At 37.7% G+C, this 16378-nt stretch overlaps 2 protein-coding genes across 2 annotated transcripts; both read left to right on the plus strand.

Moving 5' to 3' along the window:
- Window positions 1-129: 129 nt before the first annotated feature.
- On the plus strand, window positions 130-5911 carry LOC127501328 (mesocentin-like). Its single transcript, XM_051873273.1, has 4 exons — window positions 130-770; window positions 1125-1189; window positions 1315-3372; window positions 5902-5911. The coding sequence occupies exons 2-4, from the start codon at window positions 1155-1157 to the stop codon at window positions 5909-5911; spliced, it is 2103 nt and encodes a 700-aa protein (XP_051729233.1). The 5' UTR covers window positions 130-770; window positions 1125-1154.
- zc3h12ab (zinc finger CCCH-type containing 12Ab) lies at window positions 4909-14748 on the plus strand. Its single transcript, XM_051873690.1, has 6 exons — window positions 4909-5071; window positions 5902-6467; window positions 10099-10238; window positions 12183-12417; window positions 12519-12619; window positions 12884-14748. The coding sequence occupies exons 2-6, from the start codon at window positions 5938-5940 to the stop codon at window positions 13783-13785; spliced, it is 1908 nt and encodes a 635-aa protein (XP_051729650.1). The 5' UTR covers window positions 4909-5071; window positions 5902-5937; the 3' UTR covers window positions 13786-14748.
- Window positions 14749-16378: the final 1630 nt, after the last annotated feature.

A 16378-nucleotide genomic window follows, 5' to 3' on the forward strand; every position in this document is an offset into this window, starting at 1 on the left:
CACACACACCTGTCACAGTCATTTCAGACGCGCGCGGTGGTTGGATTATAAGTATTAGCATATTCTATTGTATTGTTTATTAATTCATTTAAAGAATCGTTAGTTGATTCAGTTAATCATCTGTTAATTCATTTTGGAGACAGCTGAAATGTCTCTCTTTTTTTTTTTTTTTTTTACTGAAGTAGCCTATAGGGCTAGGTAAACAATTAAACATTTTTGATGTGTTTATTTTCATTTTATTGTATGTTATCTTTGACCGAACTGTCAAAGATAAAATTCAAACATATCAAAACATTCAAAACCAAACCAAATATTGTAATTCATTATTTTTTTAATACATTTATAAGATTTCAAATATGTGACAACTTGCCCCAAGCTGGCATGTAAAAGTGTAACCTTTAAGCTAAGGTCAACTTTCCTCATATAGTACAATGCTCTTATTTTAAAGGTGGTAATGCTGTTTGTGGAAAATGTTTCATATATTATTCCTCTTAAATTTCATCTGTCAGTTAAATCTTTTGATGATTTTCATACACTGTCTGGATATGGTGAATAAATGCAAACTATTTCAGGGCTCATTTTACATCGACTGTTTAGGCAAATGTAGTCAAATGCTGTAAAACTGCCTCAGTTAAAGATGTAAAGTACATGGCAAAAGGAAAGACTGCAAACATCACCTTTTTGTTTGGCTTCATGAACTGACTGATGCCAAGGCTTGAATTCAGCATAAACTAATTCTATCAACGTTCTTTACTTCTTTGACTTTCTTTGTAAGTATAAATATACTTTGTTGTTGTTGTTGTTTGAAAATCATGATGCAACACATTCCTAAATATAAATTATATGTTTAGTTTGGCATGGTTGCTAAATGCAAATTACTTTTAACAGGAAATCTCTTGCACTTTTAACTTGCGGAACTGTTAAAGTTTAGATTTCTCAAGGTTTTACAGGCGATCTTTTCTGTCAAAAGGACGAAACTAGCTTTTAATAATTGCACTTGTTTTACAATGTTCAATAATGCGACCAGTGATTTTAGCTCTTTTGAAATAGAGACTAATGGTCAATATCAAATGATAGCCTTTATAATTCTTTTCATCTATATCAATTTATATTATTTTTTGCAGACGTTCTGTTGCAGAAGCAAGCTAAGAATAATGGGAAACTTTCGGTACCTCTCTGTTTTGATAGTGTAAGTTCCATTGTGGTGAGTAATATGCATATGACAAACATGAAAACATTTAGACTGATTGATTCTGTGAGTAAAATATATGAGTGGCACATAAAATCTTTTTTTTTTTTACTTTTTAACTGCAGGATGGCTATCTTTAAGTGTGAGGGTAAAAAACATGTCAGCATCTTTGAAACCCTCAGTTACAAGTATATCAAACACGACTGGATGGAGAAAATAGAAGATAACAAGCTTCTATCAGCTATATCGATCCCTGGAACACACCAAAGCAACAAATACTTAAAAACATCCACACCAATGTTTCAAGCATGGGGACTGCACAACCAACTGGACGCAGGCATACGTTTTTTTGAAATGCACGTGTCTTCCGACAGCATCAAGTATGTTAAGACTGGAAGCGTCCAGGAAACAGAGACCCTTATTTATGTTCTGAAAACTCTGCTGACATTTCTTGTGAAACAGAAGAAAGAGGCAGTGTTGCTTAGAGTGACTCCAGATGAGGGTGCTGTTGCTCAAGTCATAAATGAATTAAGTCGTCATGAAATTTCTTTGTGGAGAGACAAAGAGATTCCAACAATGGGCCAGGTGAGAGGCAAGATAGTCTTGATTCAGAGTTCAACATTAGAATTAGGACTTCCTGTCCATATAAAAGAACTGGATGCAAACATGGATACAAAAGAAACGCAAATGAGACAAAATATCAAGTCAGCTTCAGAAGAGTGTGATCATGAGCTGAGGCTCACATACACTGGGGCCAAAGGAGAATCAGAGGAGCCCCTAGAAATTGCAAAAACACTGAATAAACAAGTTGATGATTATCTGCTTGATCTAAAGGGGGGCGCCAATAGACCACATTGTGTAGGCATAATTGCTATGGACTTCCCTGGTCCAAAGGTCATACAAACAATCATCGATTTTAATGGAAAATTAGGAGAGGAGTCACAGAAAGTAGGTGACATGGGTAGCAATGAAGATGTTGCTCTACCTGATTCATCCTCTTCAGATGAGCAACATCAACAAGATGAATCTCAGTCCACAGACAGGGAATCGTCAAAAGACGAACATCCAGCAGATGATGGAGGAACTCCTCCAGCAGATGATGGAGGAACCCCTCCAGCAGAAGATGGAGGAACCCCTCCAGCAGATGATGGAGGAACTCCTCCAGCAGAAGATGGAGGAACTCCTCCAGCAGATGATGGAGGAACCCCTCCAGCAGATGATGGAGGAACTCCTCCAGCAGATGATGGAGGAACTCCTCCAGCAGAAGATGGAGGAACTCCTCCAGCAGATGATGGAGGAACCCCTCCAGCAGATGATGGAGGAACCCCTCCAGCAGATGATGGAGGAACCCCTCCAGCAGAAGATGGAGGAACCCCTCCAGCAGATGATGGAGGAACCCCTCCAGCAGAAGATGGAGGAACCCCTCCAGCAGATGATGGAGGAACCCCTCCAGCAGATGATGGAGGAACCCCTCCAGCAGAAGATGGAGGAACTCCTCCAGCAGATGATGGAGGAACTCCTCCAGCAGATGATGGAGGAACCCCTCCAGCAGATGATGGAGGAACCCCTCCAGCAGAAGATGGAGGAACCCCTCCAGCAGATGATGGAGGAACTCCTCCAGCAGAAGATGGAGGAACTCCTCCAGCAGATGATGGAGGAACTCCTCCAGCAGATGATGGAGGAACTCCTCCAGCAGAAGATGGAGGAACTCCTCCAGCAGATGATGGAGGAACCCCTCCAGCAGATGATGGAGGAACCCCTCCAGCAGATGATGGAGGAACTCCTCCAGCAGAAGATGGAGGAACTCCTCCAGCAGATGATGGAGGAACCCCTCCAGCAGAAGATGGAGGAACCCCTCCAGCAGAAGATGGAGGAACCCCTCCAGCAGATGATGGAGGAACCCCTCCAGCAGAAGATGGAGGAACCCCTCCAGCAGAAGATGGAGGAACTCCTCCAGCAGATGATGGAGGAACCCCTCCAGCAGATGATGGAGGAACCCCTCCAGCAGATGATGGAGGAACCCCTCCAGCAGAAGATGGAGGAACCCCTCCAGCAGATGATGGAGGAACTCCTCCAGCAGATGATGGAGGAACCCCTCCAGCAGATGATGGAGGAACCCCTCCAGCAGAAGATGGGTTAACTCCCCCAGCAGAAGATGGAGGAACTCCTCCAGCAGAAGATGGGTTAACTCCTCCAGCAGAAGATGGAGGAACCCCTCCAGCAGAACCGAATAAATCATCTTCAAGCATGCCTGTGACAAACACCATATCCATAAAAAAAATTATTAAAAAGGTAAATTGCCACAAAGTTCATGCAAGACCCCGACCATCTCCTTTACTTTATTAACATTATTAGAATAAACATAATCACTTAACACTTCCACAATTTGATCTCTATAAACTACAGCATATATATCATAAGCAGCAATACATCCTATCTGTTAAATAAAATACACAAATATACAATATATCACAGTATTTTGTCATTAATTATTTGCTTGTCAAGAACAGATTCTTGCTTTGTGGTGAAGGCAAGTGAGAGCAGCCTTTGCAATCTATGCAACTGTGGTCTGAGTGAGTGTTCACTCAGGGGTTTCCCTTTTTTGCGAACCACAAAGGAAATTACTAACACATACCAAAATGTTCTTGATTCTGTAAAAGTTATTTTCTTGACATTTGTATTTCTTGACCTGAAGATAACATCAGCCAGATGTAATGTTATGTAGTATTCCGCTGCTTTTGAGGAACTAATGACCTATAGAGTAATAATGAGAATTGAAAAAAGCACCAGGAATTATACACACACTTCTCACTGTCATATGCTTTGTGTGTGTGTGTGTGTGTGTGTGTGTGTGTGTACACATACACACACACATATATGCTAGGGGAAGTGAAATTCACAAATGTAGACCATTTGCTTAAAAAATTAATGTACAGAATCACACACACATATATATAAAAACTTAAATTACATGAATAAGATTGAGCTTAAATTAAAATAGTTCTTGATGTTTTGAGGCCATAGTTTCTTCAGATCATTGTATTGGTTTATGGGTTCTGAGGTTTCGTGGAAATAAAAAGCAGAACTTAAAAAAATTCTCATATGACATTAGTTCTCATGTGACATGTAAAACACTTCTAATGGGAACTTTCATTTTTAAATAAATAACCTTTGTACATTTGACAAATAAAATGTGTAAAACATTAAAACAAGGTTTAGTTTTGTCATATTTTCCTTTATGTATGTATATGAAATTAAATTAATATGGTGCATAGATATATTCCTTATGATAAGACTTGTCATGAGTAAAAAAATAAAAAATAATAAAATAATAATAATAAACTTTTCCAAAACACAGTTGAATTATGGCCCTGATAGGATCCTTAAAAAATGAACAGAAATCTGACCATAAACAAGCCGAATGAGGACAACTCCAAAATGAATGAAAGCATGTTCCTTCATGTAAACCACAAAATGTACCCTACAAAATATATATCAACATCACAATTAAATCTGTTTACAAGATATCATTTCAAGGGTAATATATGTAAATGAGTTTAAGAGAAATTTCTTTGTTTTTATTTGTGATTTAAGAGGTGTTAATGTTATAAAAGTAGGACTAGAAAAATGTATACCTGTCAGCCAGAACACTATTATTCTTAATGGAGGAAAATGAGAACTGGTAAAATTCTCCGTGACGTCAACACGTGCGTGACTTACTTCCTGGTTGTGCGTTGTCTAACATAAAGGTGTGTCGAATTTCTCTCTAGTGTTTTATTGCTTTGGGTTCAACTGGAACGAAACTTACGAACTTATTAACTTCATTAACTTAATTACCAGAAGACAGCAATTCGGAACACAAAGAGGGCAGATAAAATAAAGGTTCGTATGACTTTTGTTTTGCTTGTAACTTGTTGAACTTATTTATGTGTACATATAAGTACACTAAGCTATAGATTCGGTATATTGACTTTCCTAGTAGTTGTCATTTACATTTCTGATAGCGAACTGTTTATTAGCTACTTGTATTGTGATCTTAAGTAGAAATTAACTTTAAAACTTTTGTAAACAAAGTGATGAGGTTAAAAAAATAGGACAGAGCGCGTCAATGTGCTGGAACGCGGGGACGCGCCGCAAATGAAGAGAAACAATGTGATGTGTTGTGGTGAAAATTTGTAAGATTATAGAGGAGTTTAGTAACCTGCTATTTTTAAAATGGCAGTGAAGCGTAAAGTTTCACGTCTGAAGATGACATTTCCTGTTCAAAAAGCACAGTAACAGACTTAAGTTTAGATACGTTGATTTTATAGCTTCTTTGCTTCTAGGTGTCACTGATTTAATAAACATAATTCATAAATATTCATACATTTTATAAGTTTAATATAAATGTAAACTTATTCATGTTTGTCATTTGTAGATTTTATTCATTTTAATAATTGTTTTATTTATTTGAGATTAAATGTTATTTGTCTTTATTTTAACCTTATCAGAATAGTATTATAGTCATTTTTAATTGGTTTAAGATTACTAATTAGATTCATAAAGGTTTGAAATATCAGCCTGCTTGTCACATGTATTTCCATGTGACCTATAGATGAGACCTTAGTTTCAGATTATTAGAAATATTGTCATCAGTGGTTATAAATAAATAACCGAATTCACCATAAATGCTTAATTTATCTTATTTCTAACATTACACTTTCTGTAAACAGGTGTGACTGACGAGGACGTTTTTTCCAGATGAAGATATGAGTGCTGAAATCAGCACCATCCCCACGTTACAGTTGTATTTGGATTCCCTTTGGTCATCCAGCGTAGGATCTCACAGCTCTGACATAAACACCACCAACGCATGGGTAACAGCAACTACGCCTCTGTACAACCCTCCCGTTTTCTGCGACGTTAGAATGGATCCGGCTCAGCCCAGCCCGACTCCAGATGAATCCTCAGAACTGGGGTCTGAGTTTCAGACGCAGCTCGACCTGTTCCTCAAGCTGGGGTTTTCCCAAACACAGGTCCGCGCTGCTTTACTGAAACTAGGCCTCAACGCAGACACCAACAGGGTTCTGGGAGAGCTGATACAGGCTGCTGGGGAATCTGAAGAGAGAGAGGAACCTACAGCCTCCCCGGTGCTGGTTTCACGTGGGGATGGTTCCAGTAAGGTCCGAAGCGCCCAAAATCACAGCGCTCCGGCAGTGTCGAGTGCTCCGGAAGAGCTGGTAGAGGATGAGGACGCACTCAGACCTATAGTCATTGATGGGTCTAATGTAGCCATGAGGTGAGCCATTAGGTGTACAAATTACATCTTCAATCCCTTTCCTATTACTATTGACAGCAAATTTAAAGGTAATATTAATGTTAATGAAGACCTTTTCCTTTGTTTCAAATGTTTAGTAGGACAGTTTAAATGTTAAAAATATCACAGGATAACAGTTTTCCTAGAACTACAACATACAGTTCCATTTAAGACCGCTTTCCCTTTACATTTTTTGAAATAATAAAGCTGGCCTGTGCAATTTTTGTGCCATTTTAGCATCCCCAAATGGAATATCACAAATGGTTGAGCTGTGTTGGGCTAATGTTTTAGTAGTGCTACACTTTTTGTCTTAATTATAGTTAAATATTGCAAATAATTATTATGATAGAACAATCAAGGAATATTCATTACATCATGGCCAAGTCTGTTTGTTTACTGTAAAATAGATCGATAGAGTTTAAAAATTAAGACTTTCTTTCTTTTTAGTTCAAGGGAACAATTTTGAGAAATTTGTATCCTGTAGTATTGTTTTTCTACAAACTAGCATTCAGTAATTGTGTCACAGTTTAATAAAACCCAGTATTTCCTCACACATTCCTAAAAAAAATGTGCAAATCAGATCTATTTCCTTCTGTATTTGTAAAAAAAACAGAGGTGGATTTGTGCTTATGTGAATGTGTACAACTTCTGAGTCATGATTGAATGCACGTACATGCTCTTGGCAGTCATGTTACTGAAAAACAGATAAATGTTATTGGATGTTTATTGGACAGACTGGATGGTACACTCCACTTTATAGTATTTTTCTCCACAAATGCTTTGCGTGGGATTTGTCGTAATGAGTAATTTGTTCCAAATGTCAGACCCGAAAATTAGGAAGTTATTTGGAGAAGTTAGGTCAAATGTTGCTAAAGTGAATTCACAGTTTTCTTGAGAACTTTTGAAGCATTTGCGCTGCCTGCGTGTTTTATGACCTTTGAAAACCCTCCCTTTGTGTTTCGCCTACGTTTGCAAGTAGAGCCCAGATTTGCCCCTGCAGGCTTCTGTAGCTGTCATCACTCCAGTATGCAAATAATCTTATATGCAAATCAGTGCCATTTCCAGTCCCCTCCCTTCCTTCTTACTATCCTGAAGGAGAATATCTCTGAAAAGTACGCTGTGTAACAGAACAAGCCCAACAGCATTGCAAAACATCGTCTGATTGGATAGCTCTGCCCATCTTTGCTATTGTTCGCATAAATCAGACACTTTTTAATTACCTCGTAGAAACAGACAGTTTTCACACACCCACTTCTGTTGATTTAGGGCTTGGATTTGAAATAGACTTGACTTGTTCATCTAATTGTGTCTGTTCTATACAAATAAATCTTGCACCACTTTTTTTGAGTGTAATTCATTACTAAGTAATTAATTATTGTAATTTAATTACTTTTCGCTTGAAAAAGTAAAGTAAGGGATTACTCTTATTGGGTCTCATTCACTCAGCATGCGTACGCACAAATTTGTGTGTGAATTCTGCGTACGAATGTTTTCACAAAAAATCATGATTCATCAATAACTTTAGTTCTAAAATTTATTCTAAATTACGAAAATAAATAAATAAATAAAAAAAATTAATAAATTAAGAAAAAATGTAGGAACAACCGAAAACACTTGTACGCAAAAATACATACTCTTGGTGGACATGTTAAAAGGTTAGTTCACCCAAAAATTAAAATTATGTCATTTATTACTCACCCTCATGTCGTTCCACACCTGTAAGACCTTCGTTCATCTTCTGAACACAAATTAAGATATTTTTGATAAAATCCGATGACTTAGTAAGGCCTGTATCGCCAGCAATAACACTCCCTTTTTCAATGCCCAGAAAGCTACTAAAAACATATTTAAAACAGTTCATGTGAGTACAGTGGTTCAACTTTAATATTATAAGGTGACGAGAATACTTTTTGTGCACCAAAAATATAAACAAAATAGCGACTTTATTCCGCAATATCTAGTGATGGGCGATTTCAAAACACTGCTTCATGAAGCTCCGAAGCTTTACGAATCTTTTGTATAGTGGTTTGGAGCTTGAATCAAACTGCCAATGTCACGTGAACTTTTGAAGTTTCAAAACAGTTACGACGTAACGAAGCCTCGTTTACTGAAATCATGTGATTTTGGCGCTCTGAACCACTGATTCAAAACAAATGATTCGTAAAGCTTCATGAAGCAGTGTTTTGAAATTGCTCATCACTAGATATTGTGGAATAAAATCACTATTTTGTTATTTTTGGCACACAAAAAGTATTCTGGTCGCTTTATAATAGTAAAGTTGAACCACTGTAGTCACATGAAATGTTTTAAATATGTTTTTAGTAGCTTTCTGGGCATTGAAAAAGGGAGTGTTATTGCTGGTGATGGATTTTATCGGATTTTAAATGTCTTAAAATGTGTTTTCTGAAGATCAACGAAGGTCTTACGAGTCTGAAACGACATGAGGGTGAGTAAATGATGACATAATTTTCATTTTTGGGTGAACTAACCCTTTAAGATGACATTTTAAACATAGGTATAGATCTTAAATAGGCTATATTTCATCATATATAGGCCCATCAGTAAAAAAAGTAAGAAAAAGTGCGTCATAGCTCAAGCTGCGAGGTAGCACTGCATAAAGACGTAGATACGCATATAATACAGCTAGCTAATCAGAGGTCTGAAATGTCTGTATAAAGGTGATTATTGCATTTGAACTTGTTTTGAGGATGGCACTCTTGGCTTTGCTCAAATCTTGCTGCGCTGCTCTCAGGCGAGAACGTGTCTTTACAGAGCGTCATGTTTGCTGACACTGACAAAAGAAAAGGGTGTGTGGAATGCCCTTATATGGACATGGTTTGGGTGTGTTTTATGTAAATTACTTACCTTGGCATGCGGTCGCTCATTTAGAATACTCTATCATCAACATCATAATACGTTCATCAACATCATAACGAGATTAAGAACCAATTCATGTGCGTACGCACGTGTTGTGAATGGGGCGGAACGTTTTCGTGAGAATTTGAAATGTGTGTAAAAATACGAATAGCATACGCAATTATTAGTGAATAAGGCCCATTGTTTTTGTAATTTAATTACAGTTACTTCTGATGTACAAATAGACCATAGAACAATTCTATATAAAACGAGTGGATTTAAAAAATTTAACGCCTAATGTTAAAATGTATGTTTAACCTTCTCCCTTTAAATACTTATTTTACTTAATTTATGCAATTTTATATTATTTTAAAGAATTAAAAGAGCTGTTTCATGTCTATCTTTTTATTTTTCATCTGGTCAAGGTTTATATGGAATTTAGTATTAAGTAATGCAATACTTTTTAGAGAGAGTAATTATTACAGTAATCTAATAGCTAGTAAGTAATTACTTTTACAGAGTAACTTACCCAACACTGCTCAACACTGAAAATGATATCTTAAGCTTTCTTCAGCTCATAATGTCTATGTCGTTGATGTAGTCATTTTAAAAGTTAAATATATGATAAAATGCTTGTGATATTCCTCATTTGTAAGTAGCTTCAGATAAAAGTGTCTGCTAAATTAATTAATGTCTGCACATGCAATACGATTTTATTATGAAAATTCAAGACTAATTTCTAAAAACTGTTTCTTAGCCACGGGAACAAGGAAGTTTTTTCCTGTCTGGGAATTCAGTTGGCAGTGAACTTTTTCCTGGAGCGGGGTCACATTGACATCACAGTGTTTGTGCCTTCCTGGAGAAAAGAACAGCCACGACCTGATGTTCCCATTACAGGTGAGGATAAGGGAATGCACCTAGTGTCAGGAACAATTCCTGCTGTCCAAAAGCACATTCCCATAAGCAAGGTTTGTTTCCTCATAGCAACCAAATGGCTAAACATAGAGGCAACAAATGATACCTAGACAAGCAGACATGTTATATTGTGAACCACTTGAGCAAATTATGATTGATTGATTGTTCAAAGTAGACATGGAGCACTAGAAATGCAGTATCAAACTCTGGTCTCAAATAATAGAACTGGGAGTGGGGGGAAAACCCTGCAATGATTTAATTTGTGTAGCTGACTGAATGAAGCATGTCATAGGATATATTGGCAAGTACCTTGGGTTTTTAAAACTTTCATTACTTCCTCGTAACATAAAGGAGGCCGCAGTGGAGCGGTGTAATAATGCGACTGCTGTTTTTGGCAGGTAAGATATAACAGACTGTTTGATCTGCATGTTTGCCAAACCCTCAATTTTGACTTAGCTAGAGGGAAATAATGCAACCTTGTGGTTGGAGTAATAATTCCATACAACCAACAGATAGTTGTGATGGTGGTTTGCCAACAGTTGACATTTCACTATGCAAACATTGCATAAATATGTTTGAATTCCTGCTTCCTTTGAAATAAACTGTCAGTGTGTAGATGGAAATCACAAGCAAATTAAGATGCCAAGAATCTTTCTTCCTTGAGGTGTTTGTTCCAGCTGGTCCAAAAGTGGTATTTTGAATAACAACAAGACCTTGTTTAGTTTTAATAGAGTAGACACACTGTTAATGGCCTGTCAGTCAATAACTGTCAAACTAATTACAATATATGCTTTTAATCTCATGCCAATAATAATATGTAAAACTAATAATATGATATGCTGTTAAATCTCATATATGTCAATCAAATATCAATATATGCTGAGAAAATGGAGGACATTATTGCGGCAGACAAAAATATTCAATTTATATTGCAAAAATTGATTTTAGAAATTTGTTTGTTTTATTTCCATGTCATGCACATACTGTAAACCTATCACTGGCTTACATTTCACAGAAATTCATTTTACAATCAGGTTTTTAAATGTGTCCGAGGTTCACGATAAAAAAACATTGCTATTTTTCAAATACCTGCTCTATATGCATCAGACAGACATCTCAAGGAATTGCAAAAATGTCTTACTGTTTTTTTTCTTCAGCATTCTGCAGCTTAAAAGCTGGATTTTTAATCACGGTAAAAAATAGTTTGAAAAACCCATCTTAAGATATTTGATTTTAGAAGTGCAAACATGTATTTAGGTATTACTTCAAGTTTAATATGCTTTGATGGTAGGAAAATTTCTTATAATTTACATACAGGTCACGTCATTTACACTATTCCTCGACCTACGAAAACTGAGACTTTCGAAAATGCTGTAGAGATAGTTTTTAGTTTGAAAACGCCTGGGTTGCGTTTCGTTGTAAACAGACCAAAACAGAGACTTTTGAAAATGATGGCTGCTCACGTTCGCTCTGCGTATCCTTGACAACCGTGTAAACAATAATAAATAAGTAAACATGGAGACTGAACTGCAATCTTTGCTGCCTTTGTTGTCATTTTTAGCAGCCGCTGTACAGTTAAACTGCATTTTTTAAATACTGCAGCTACCTGCATTCGCAAGAGGCAACTGTTTACACAGTGTGCATGAACGGTCATGTGACATGCATTTTCGGTCATGTAGTGTAGACAGAGATCGTTTCTGAAATGTCATGGAAATGCCAGTGTAGACGAGGATCACTTTCATTTTAAAACGCTGTTTTAAAACAAAAAAACACACTTGTGTAAAAAGGGCCTAAATATGTTAATTTTATTGCTTAATTTTTTTATAATTGTACTAAATTGAAGCATCAAAATGACAGCCCTAATTGTGACACAATTCCAAAATGTGTCAACACTTATTTTAACACTTCGTGAATATTTTTCTTCAGATCAGCACATTCTGCGGGAATTAGAACGGAGGAAGCTCTTGGTGTTCACACCGTCCAGAAGGGTGGCCGGAAAACGGGTGGTTTGCTATGACGACCGTTTTATCGTGAAGCTGGCGTACGAATCCGACGGCATCATTGTATCCAATGACACTTACCGAGATCTGCAAGGAGAACGTCCTGAGTGGAAGCGTTTCATAGAGGAGAGGCTTCTGATGTACTCGTTCGTCAATGACAAGTAAGCGCTGTTGCATCATTGCAGCATACGTTAAGCTGTTTGAAAATAGCCCTGCTGCTGATTAATTCCAATTTAATTAAATTCACATTGCTTTTGTGTAGGTTTATGCCTCCAGATGACCCTTTGGGAAGACATGGACCCACCCTCGACAACTTTCTGAGAAAAACCCCACGTATGCCTAAGAAACAGCCCTGTCCTTACGGTGAGAACATAAATGAATGATTGACACTATACAATCACACAGCCTTGTGGTCACATGTTAGTGTAATTATCAGGGTGTGGCATTTTTATTTGACATAGCCTATATAAAAAGGGATAATCCAAGGAATTGATAAACAATATACACTGCTGTTCAAAAGCTTGGGCTCAGTAAGATGTTTTTGAAGTCTCTTATGCTCACCAAGGCTGCATTTATTTGATTTGATTATTTGTGAACAAGAATTAAACTCTCCCATTTTCAATGCAGGAAAGAAGTGCACTTACGGAATCAAGTGTAAGTTCCATCATCCGGAGCGAACCAAGCAATCCCAGCGTGCCCTGGCCGATGAGCTCCGAGAGAAAGCCAAAATTTCATCCACACCGCACAAACCTCAGCCGCTTTCCAGTCAGACTCCGTCTCTGGAGGAAGTTATGGAACAGAAATTATCCCTCGACATGTGCGGATCTCTCAAGAAGAGTTACGCCAGTGAAAATGTCCTTGTCATTAAAGGAGTCCCCCAGCCAACGCAAAGGAAGTTTCCTTCAAAAAAAGAACGTCGGCATTCGCCAACAAGCCTGGATTCTTTTCCCAGCGGATCTCAAGAGTGTATGGATTCTGGCTTGGGTTCCTACGAATGTCATTCTCAAGAAGCTCCACATTGCGATCGCTACTGCGACCACAGGAAGTCCAAACCATCCAGCAATGGGCGGCATCGCTACGCTCCGGCCAATAGTCAACCCTGCAGTTGCTGTTCCTACCAATCCCTGAGTGCCAGTCAGCACCACAGCAGCTCATCAAACCCGGGTTACAGTCAACCTCGCTATCACTCATACGGCGGAGGTCCAATTTACCCTCCCGTCAACATATCCCAGTATTCATTTCCACACAGCAGAGGGCCTCCTCCCCACCAGGGCTACTGGTCCGACCATTATGGTGGCTATCCTCCAACATCCCACAATGCCATGCAGCCAGAGAGAGGACATGGACACTGGTCCCCATCCAATCACAATTCTCAGTGGTCCGAACGGGAGCAGGTGAGGAAGAAATTACTTGCAATTTTCAATGCACGTTTGGTGGACAGGGCCATGGACATGTTCCCATATCTCTTGGACCCACAAAGACTGGCAGCAGAGATTTTGACCCTTCAGTCTCAGGACGGGGCTTTATGATTTTTGTTGAAGGACTAGATAACAAAACAAAGATTCAGGCACTGAGTGCGTTACGGCAAGATCTCAACCTCAACTACAACAAGTGATTTTGTCGTAGTCTGTCATGTAATGCAGTGTAGCTCCGCTCATAGTGAAATCTCATTGGTCCACAATCCCACTTTACATCAAATATATTCTGATTGGCTGTTTTTTGTCAAGTCATGCAACGTTTCGCTTTCACTAAGGACAGAAAATGACCTGACTGTCAAAAAATTGTCAGGACATGTTTTGAAATAAAATAGACACATAGACATGTCTACACAGCTTCATGGATAATTAATTTGTGATGAAATATACTCCATTCAAGCCCAGATTTATTTCTGATGTATTTTAATATTGTTATTTGACATAGAACTATAGTGAATTAACTATTGGTTGTATTAACCAACAGGGTGTTTTCCCTTTTGCTGTGGTTCTCAGGATCAGCCTTGTCTTTATTTTCACAAAAATGGATGATGGCATGACATTTTTTGTGTGTTTTAAGTGTTATTATTTGTGGTTCTGCATGGTCTGCAGTACCATGTAGGTTAAATGTGTTGGCACTGTGTGCCGTAACTGACATTTGTTAAGCAGAACTACCAAAAAGGTAGAAGAGTATGCACCCTTTGGTGTATTTTCCCATTTTAATAAGTGCTAACTTATAAAATGTCTTAAAGCATGCAATCATCACCAGTGTAAGTTCTCAAGGTAAATGCCAAAAGCATGAAACATGCGACTGTCATGAAACTTTTGGTGCCTCTGTTAGTTTGTATTGAAGCTGTTTAGATTTTAAAAAGGGAGTCTGCAATATTGAGTAGGCAATATTTTGCCATCGTTTCATAGCGGCATATCAGATCTTAATGTTCTCTTTGATCATTTAAGTATGTCTTTGCTTTTTATGCTGTATCTCATATTATGATAATAAATGCCATATTTATGTACACATATCAGTTTTTGACTTTTATTAAAACTCTTGTCTCTTCTAGTGAATGTCTTACCTCTGCATGATTGTGTGAACATACTTTGTAACAAGCTAGAGCAGACATGATCTTTAGAAGCATTCATGCTGCGTCTGTGAATGATGCATTTCACGTAAACCACTGTTCCCTTCTAGAAACCACCTAATGTAAATGTTATATATACCACAGACCCAACAGATAGGTTTCACACCACCTAAGCAAAGAAACCACATGCTAACCATTTTGCCGTAATGATATTTAGCTTAGTAGAGAATAATGTTATTTCTGTCATGACAACTCCTGAGTGTTTGGCATGGTAATGGATGTGACAATGTTGATATGTTTGGTCTTGGCTGAATAGATCTATGCTGCTAAAAATGTGATGATACCAGCATTTTGAGCACTGTTGAGTGAATTCTTAAACGCCTCTGACTGGCCGCTGTGTTCACGTGCTCAACAGATATGTCAGTGATTGGCTACAATGAAGTCGGTACTTTTGACAACACTATACATGACACACTGCTGTGAGCAAGTAAAACATGCTGCTGCTGTATAATAAAGCGTACATGAATTACCCGTAGCAGATCTATACAGGTGGAGCTGGGGAAGGTGGAGGGTTTCTGAAAGTGCGCTGCAAACTGCTACAACAAATGCTGACCAAGTACTTGAAGGTTGAGCAGTGAGCTTATTGGCTACTGATATAGCAGGAACCAATCAGAGAATGATGTGATTGCACGCAGATTGATTTAAGGACCAATAAGCCTGTGCCATCTAGAGTTTCATGACAGAACTTTGTATTTGACAACAAGATCTAATGTTCTTGAGTTTTCCAAAACTTTTCACTAGCATGCAATGAGAGTTTATAAGTAAAGAGCAAATGCTACTTTTCTCAGAAAAGCTTAAGAGTAATATTATTGATATTATTCAGAATCCTAACCATAAAGGACAACTTGACTTTTGTCAACATGAAATAACATGAAACAAAGGGAGAAACAGTCTTTTAAAATATTTGTTTTATTTATTACTTTTTGCATACTTGTTAGACCTTGCACTAATAGAGAAATATAAAATAAAATATATAAATAAAATGTCATATATAAGTGGTATAACAAATGAAGGGTAAAACGGCCAATTAGAAAAACAACAAACATGCTAGGTTAAAGAATGATGTCTTTTGTATGGGGTTTATAGAATAATAATTTTTCATTTCAAATGGAAAAATACAAACCACACCAAACAGCAGCATAGGCGTCAGAAAAACGCATACGTGGAGAGCTGCAGATGTCCTTAATAGATACATTTTATCAGAGGAAGTGGCCTTTTGGGGGAGGTGAAAGAGGATTTCAGAGGAACTAAAGCTTTTATGAGAGGGAAAACAGCATACGTGAGTAATTTTCCTGACTAAGTTTAGTACAATTTATTATGATTAACATGTGATGTGCTTCTTTCAGGAGTAACAGCCGTCATGCCCTTGCGTAACGATACACCTGATACATAATTTTTCTAGAGTTTCAGTGGTTCAGACAAATGCGTCATGAGTGAGATCATGTCTCCAGTGCACATGGTCATTGGACTTCCCCAAAACTATGAAATCCATCTTCAATATTTTTTTATTT

This window comes from Ctenopharyngodon idella, chromosome 19, assembly GCF_019924925.1.
Source record: "Ctenopharyngodon idella isolate HZGC_01 chromosome 19, HZGC01, whole genome shotgun sequence".
Lineage (NCBI taxonomy): Eukaryota > Metazoa > Chordata > Actinopteri > Cypriniformes > Xenocyprididae > Ctenopharyngodon > Ctenopharyngodon idella.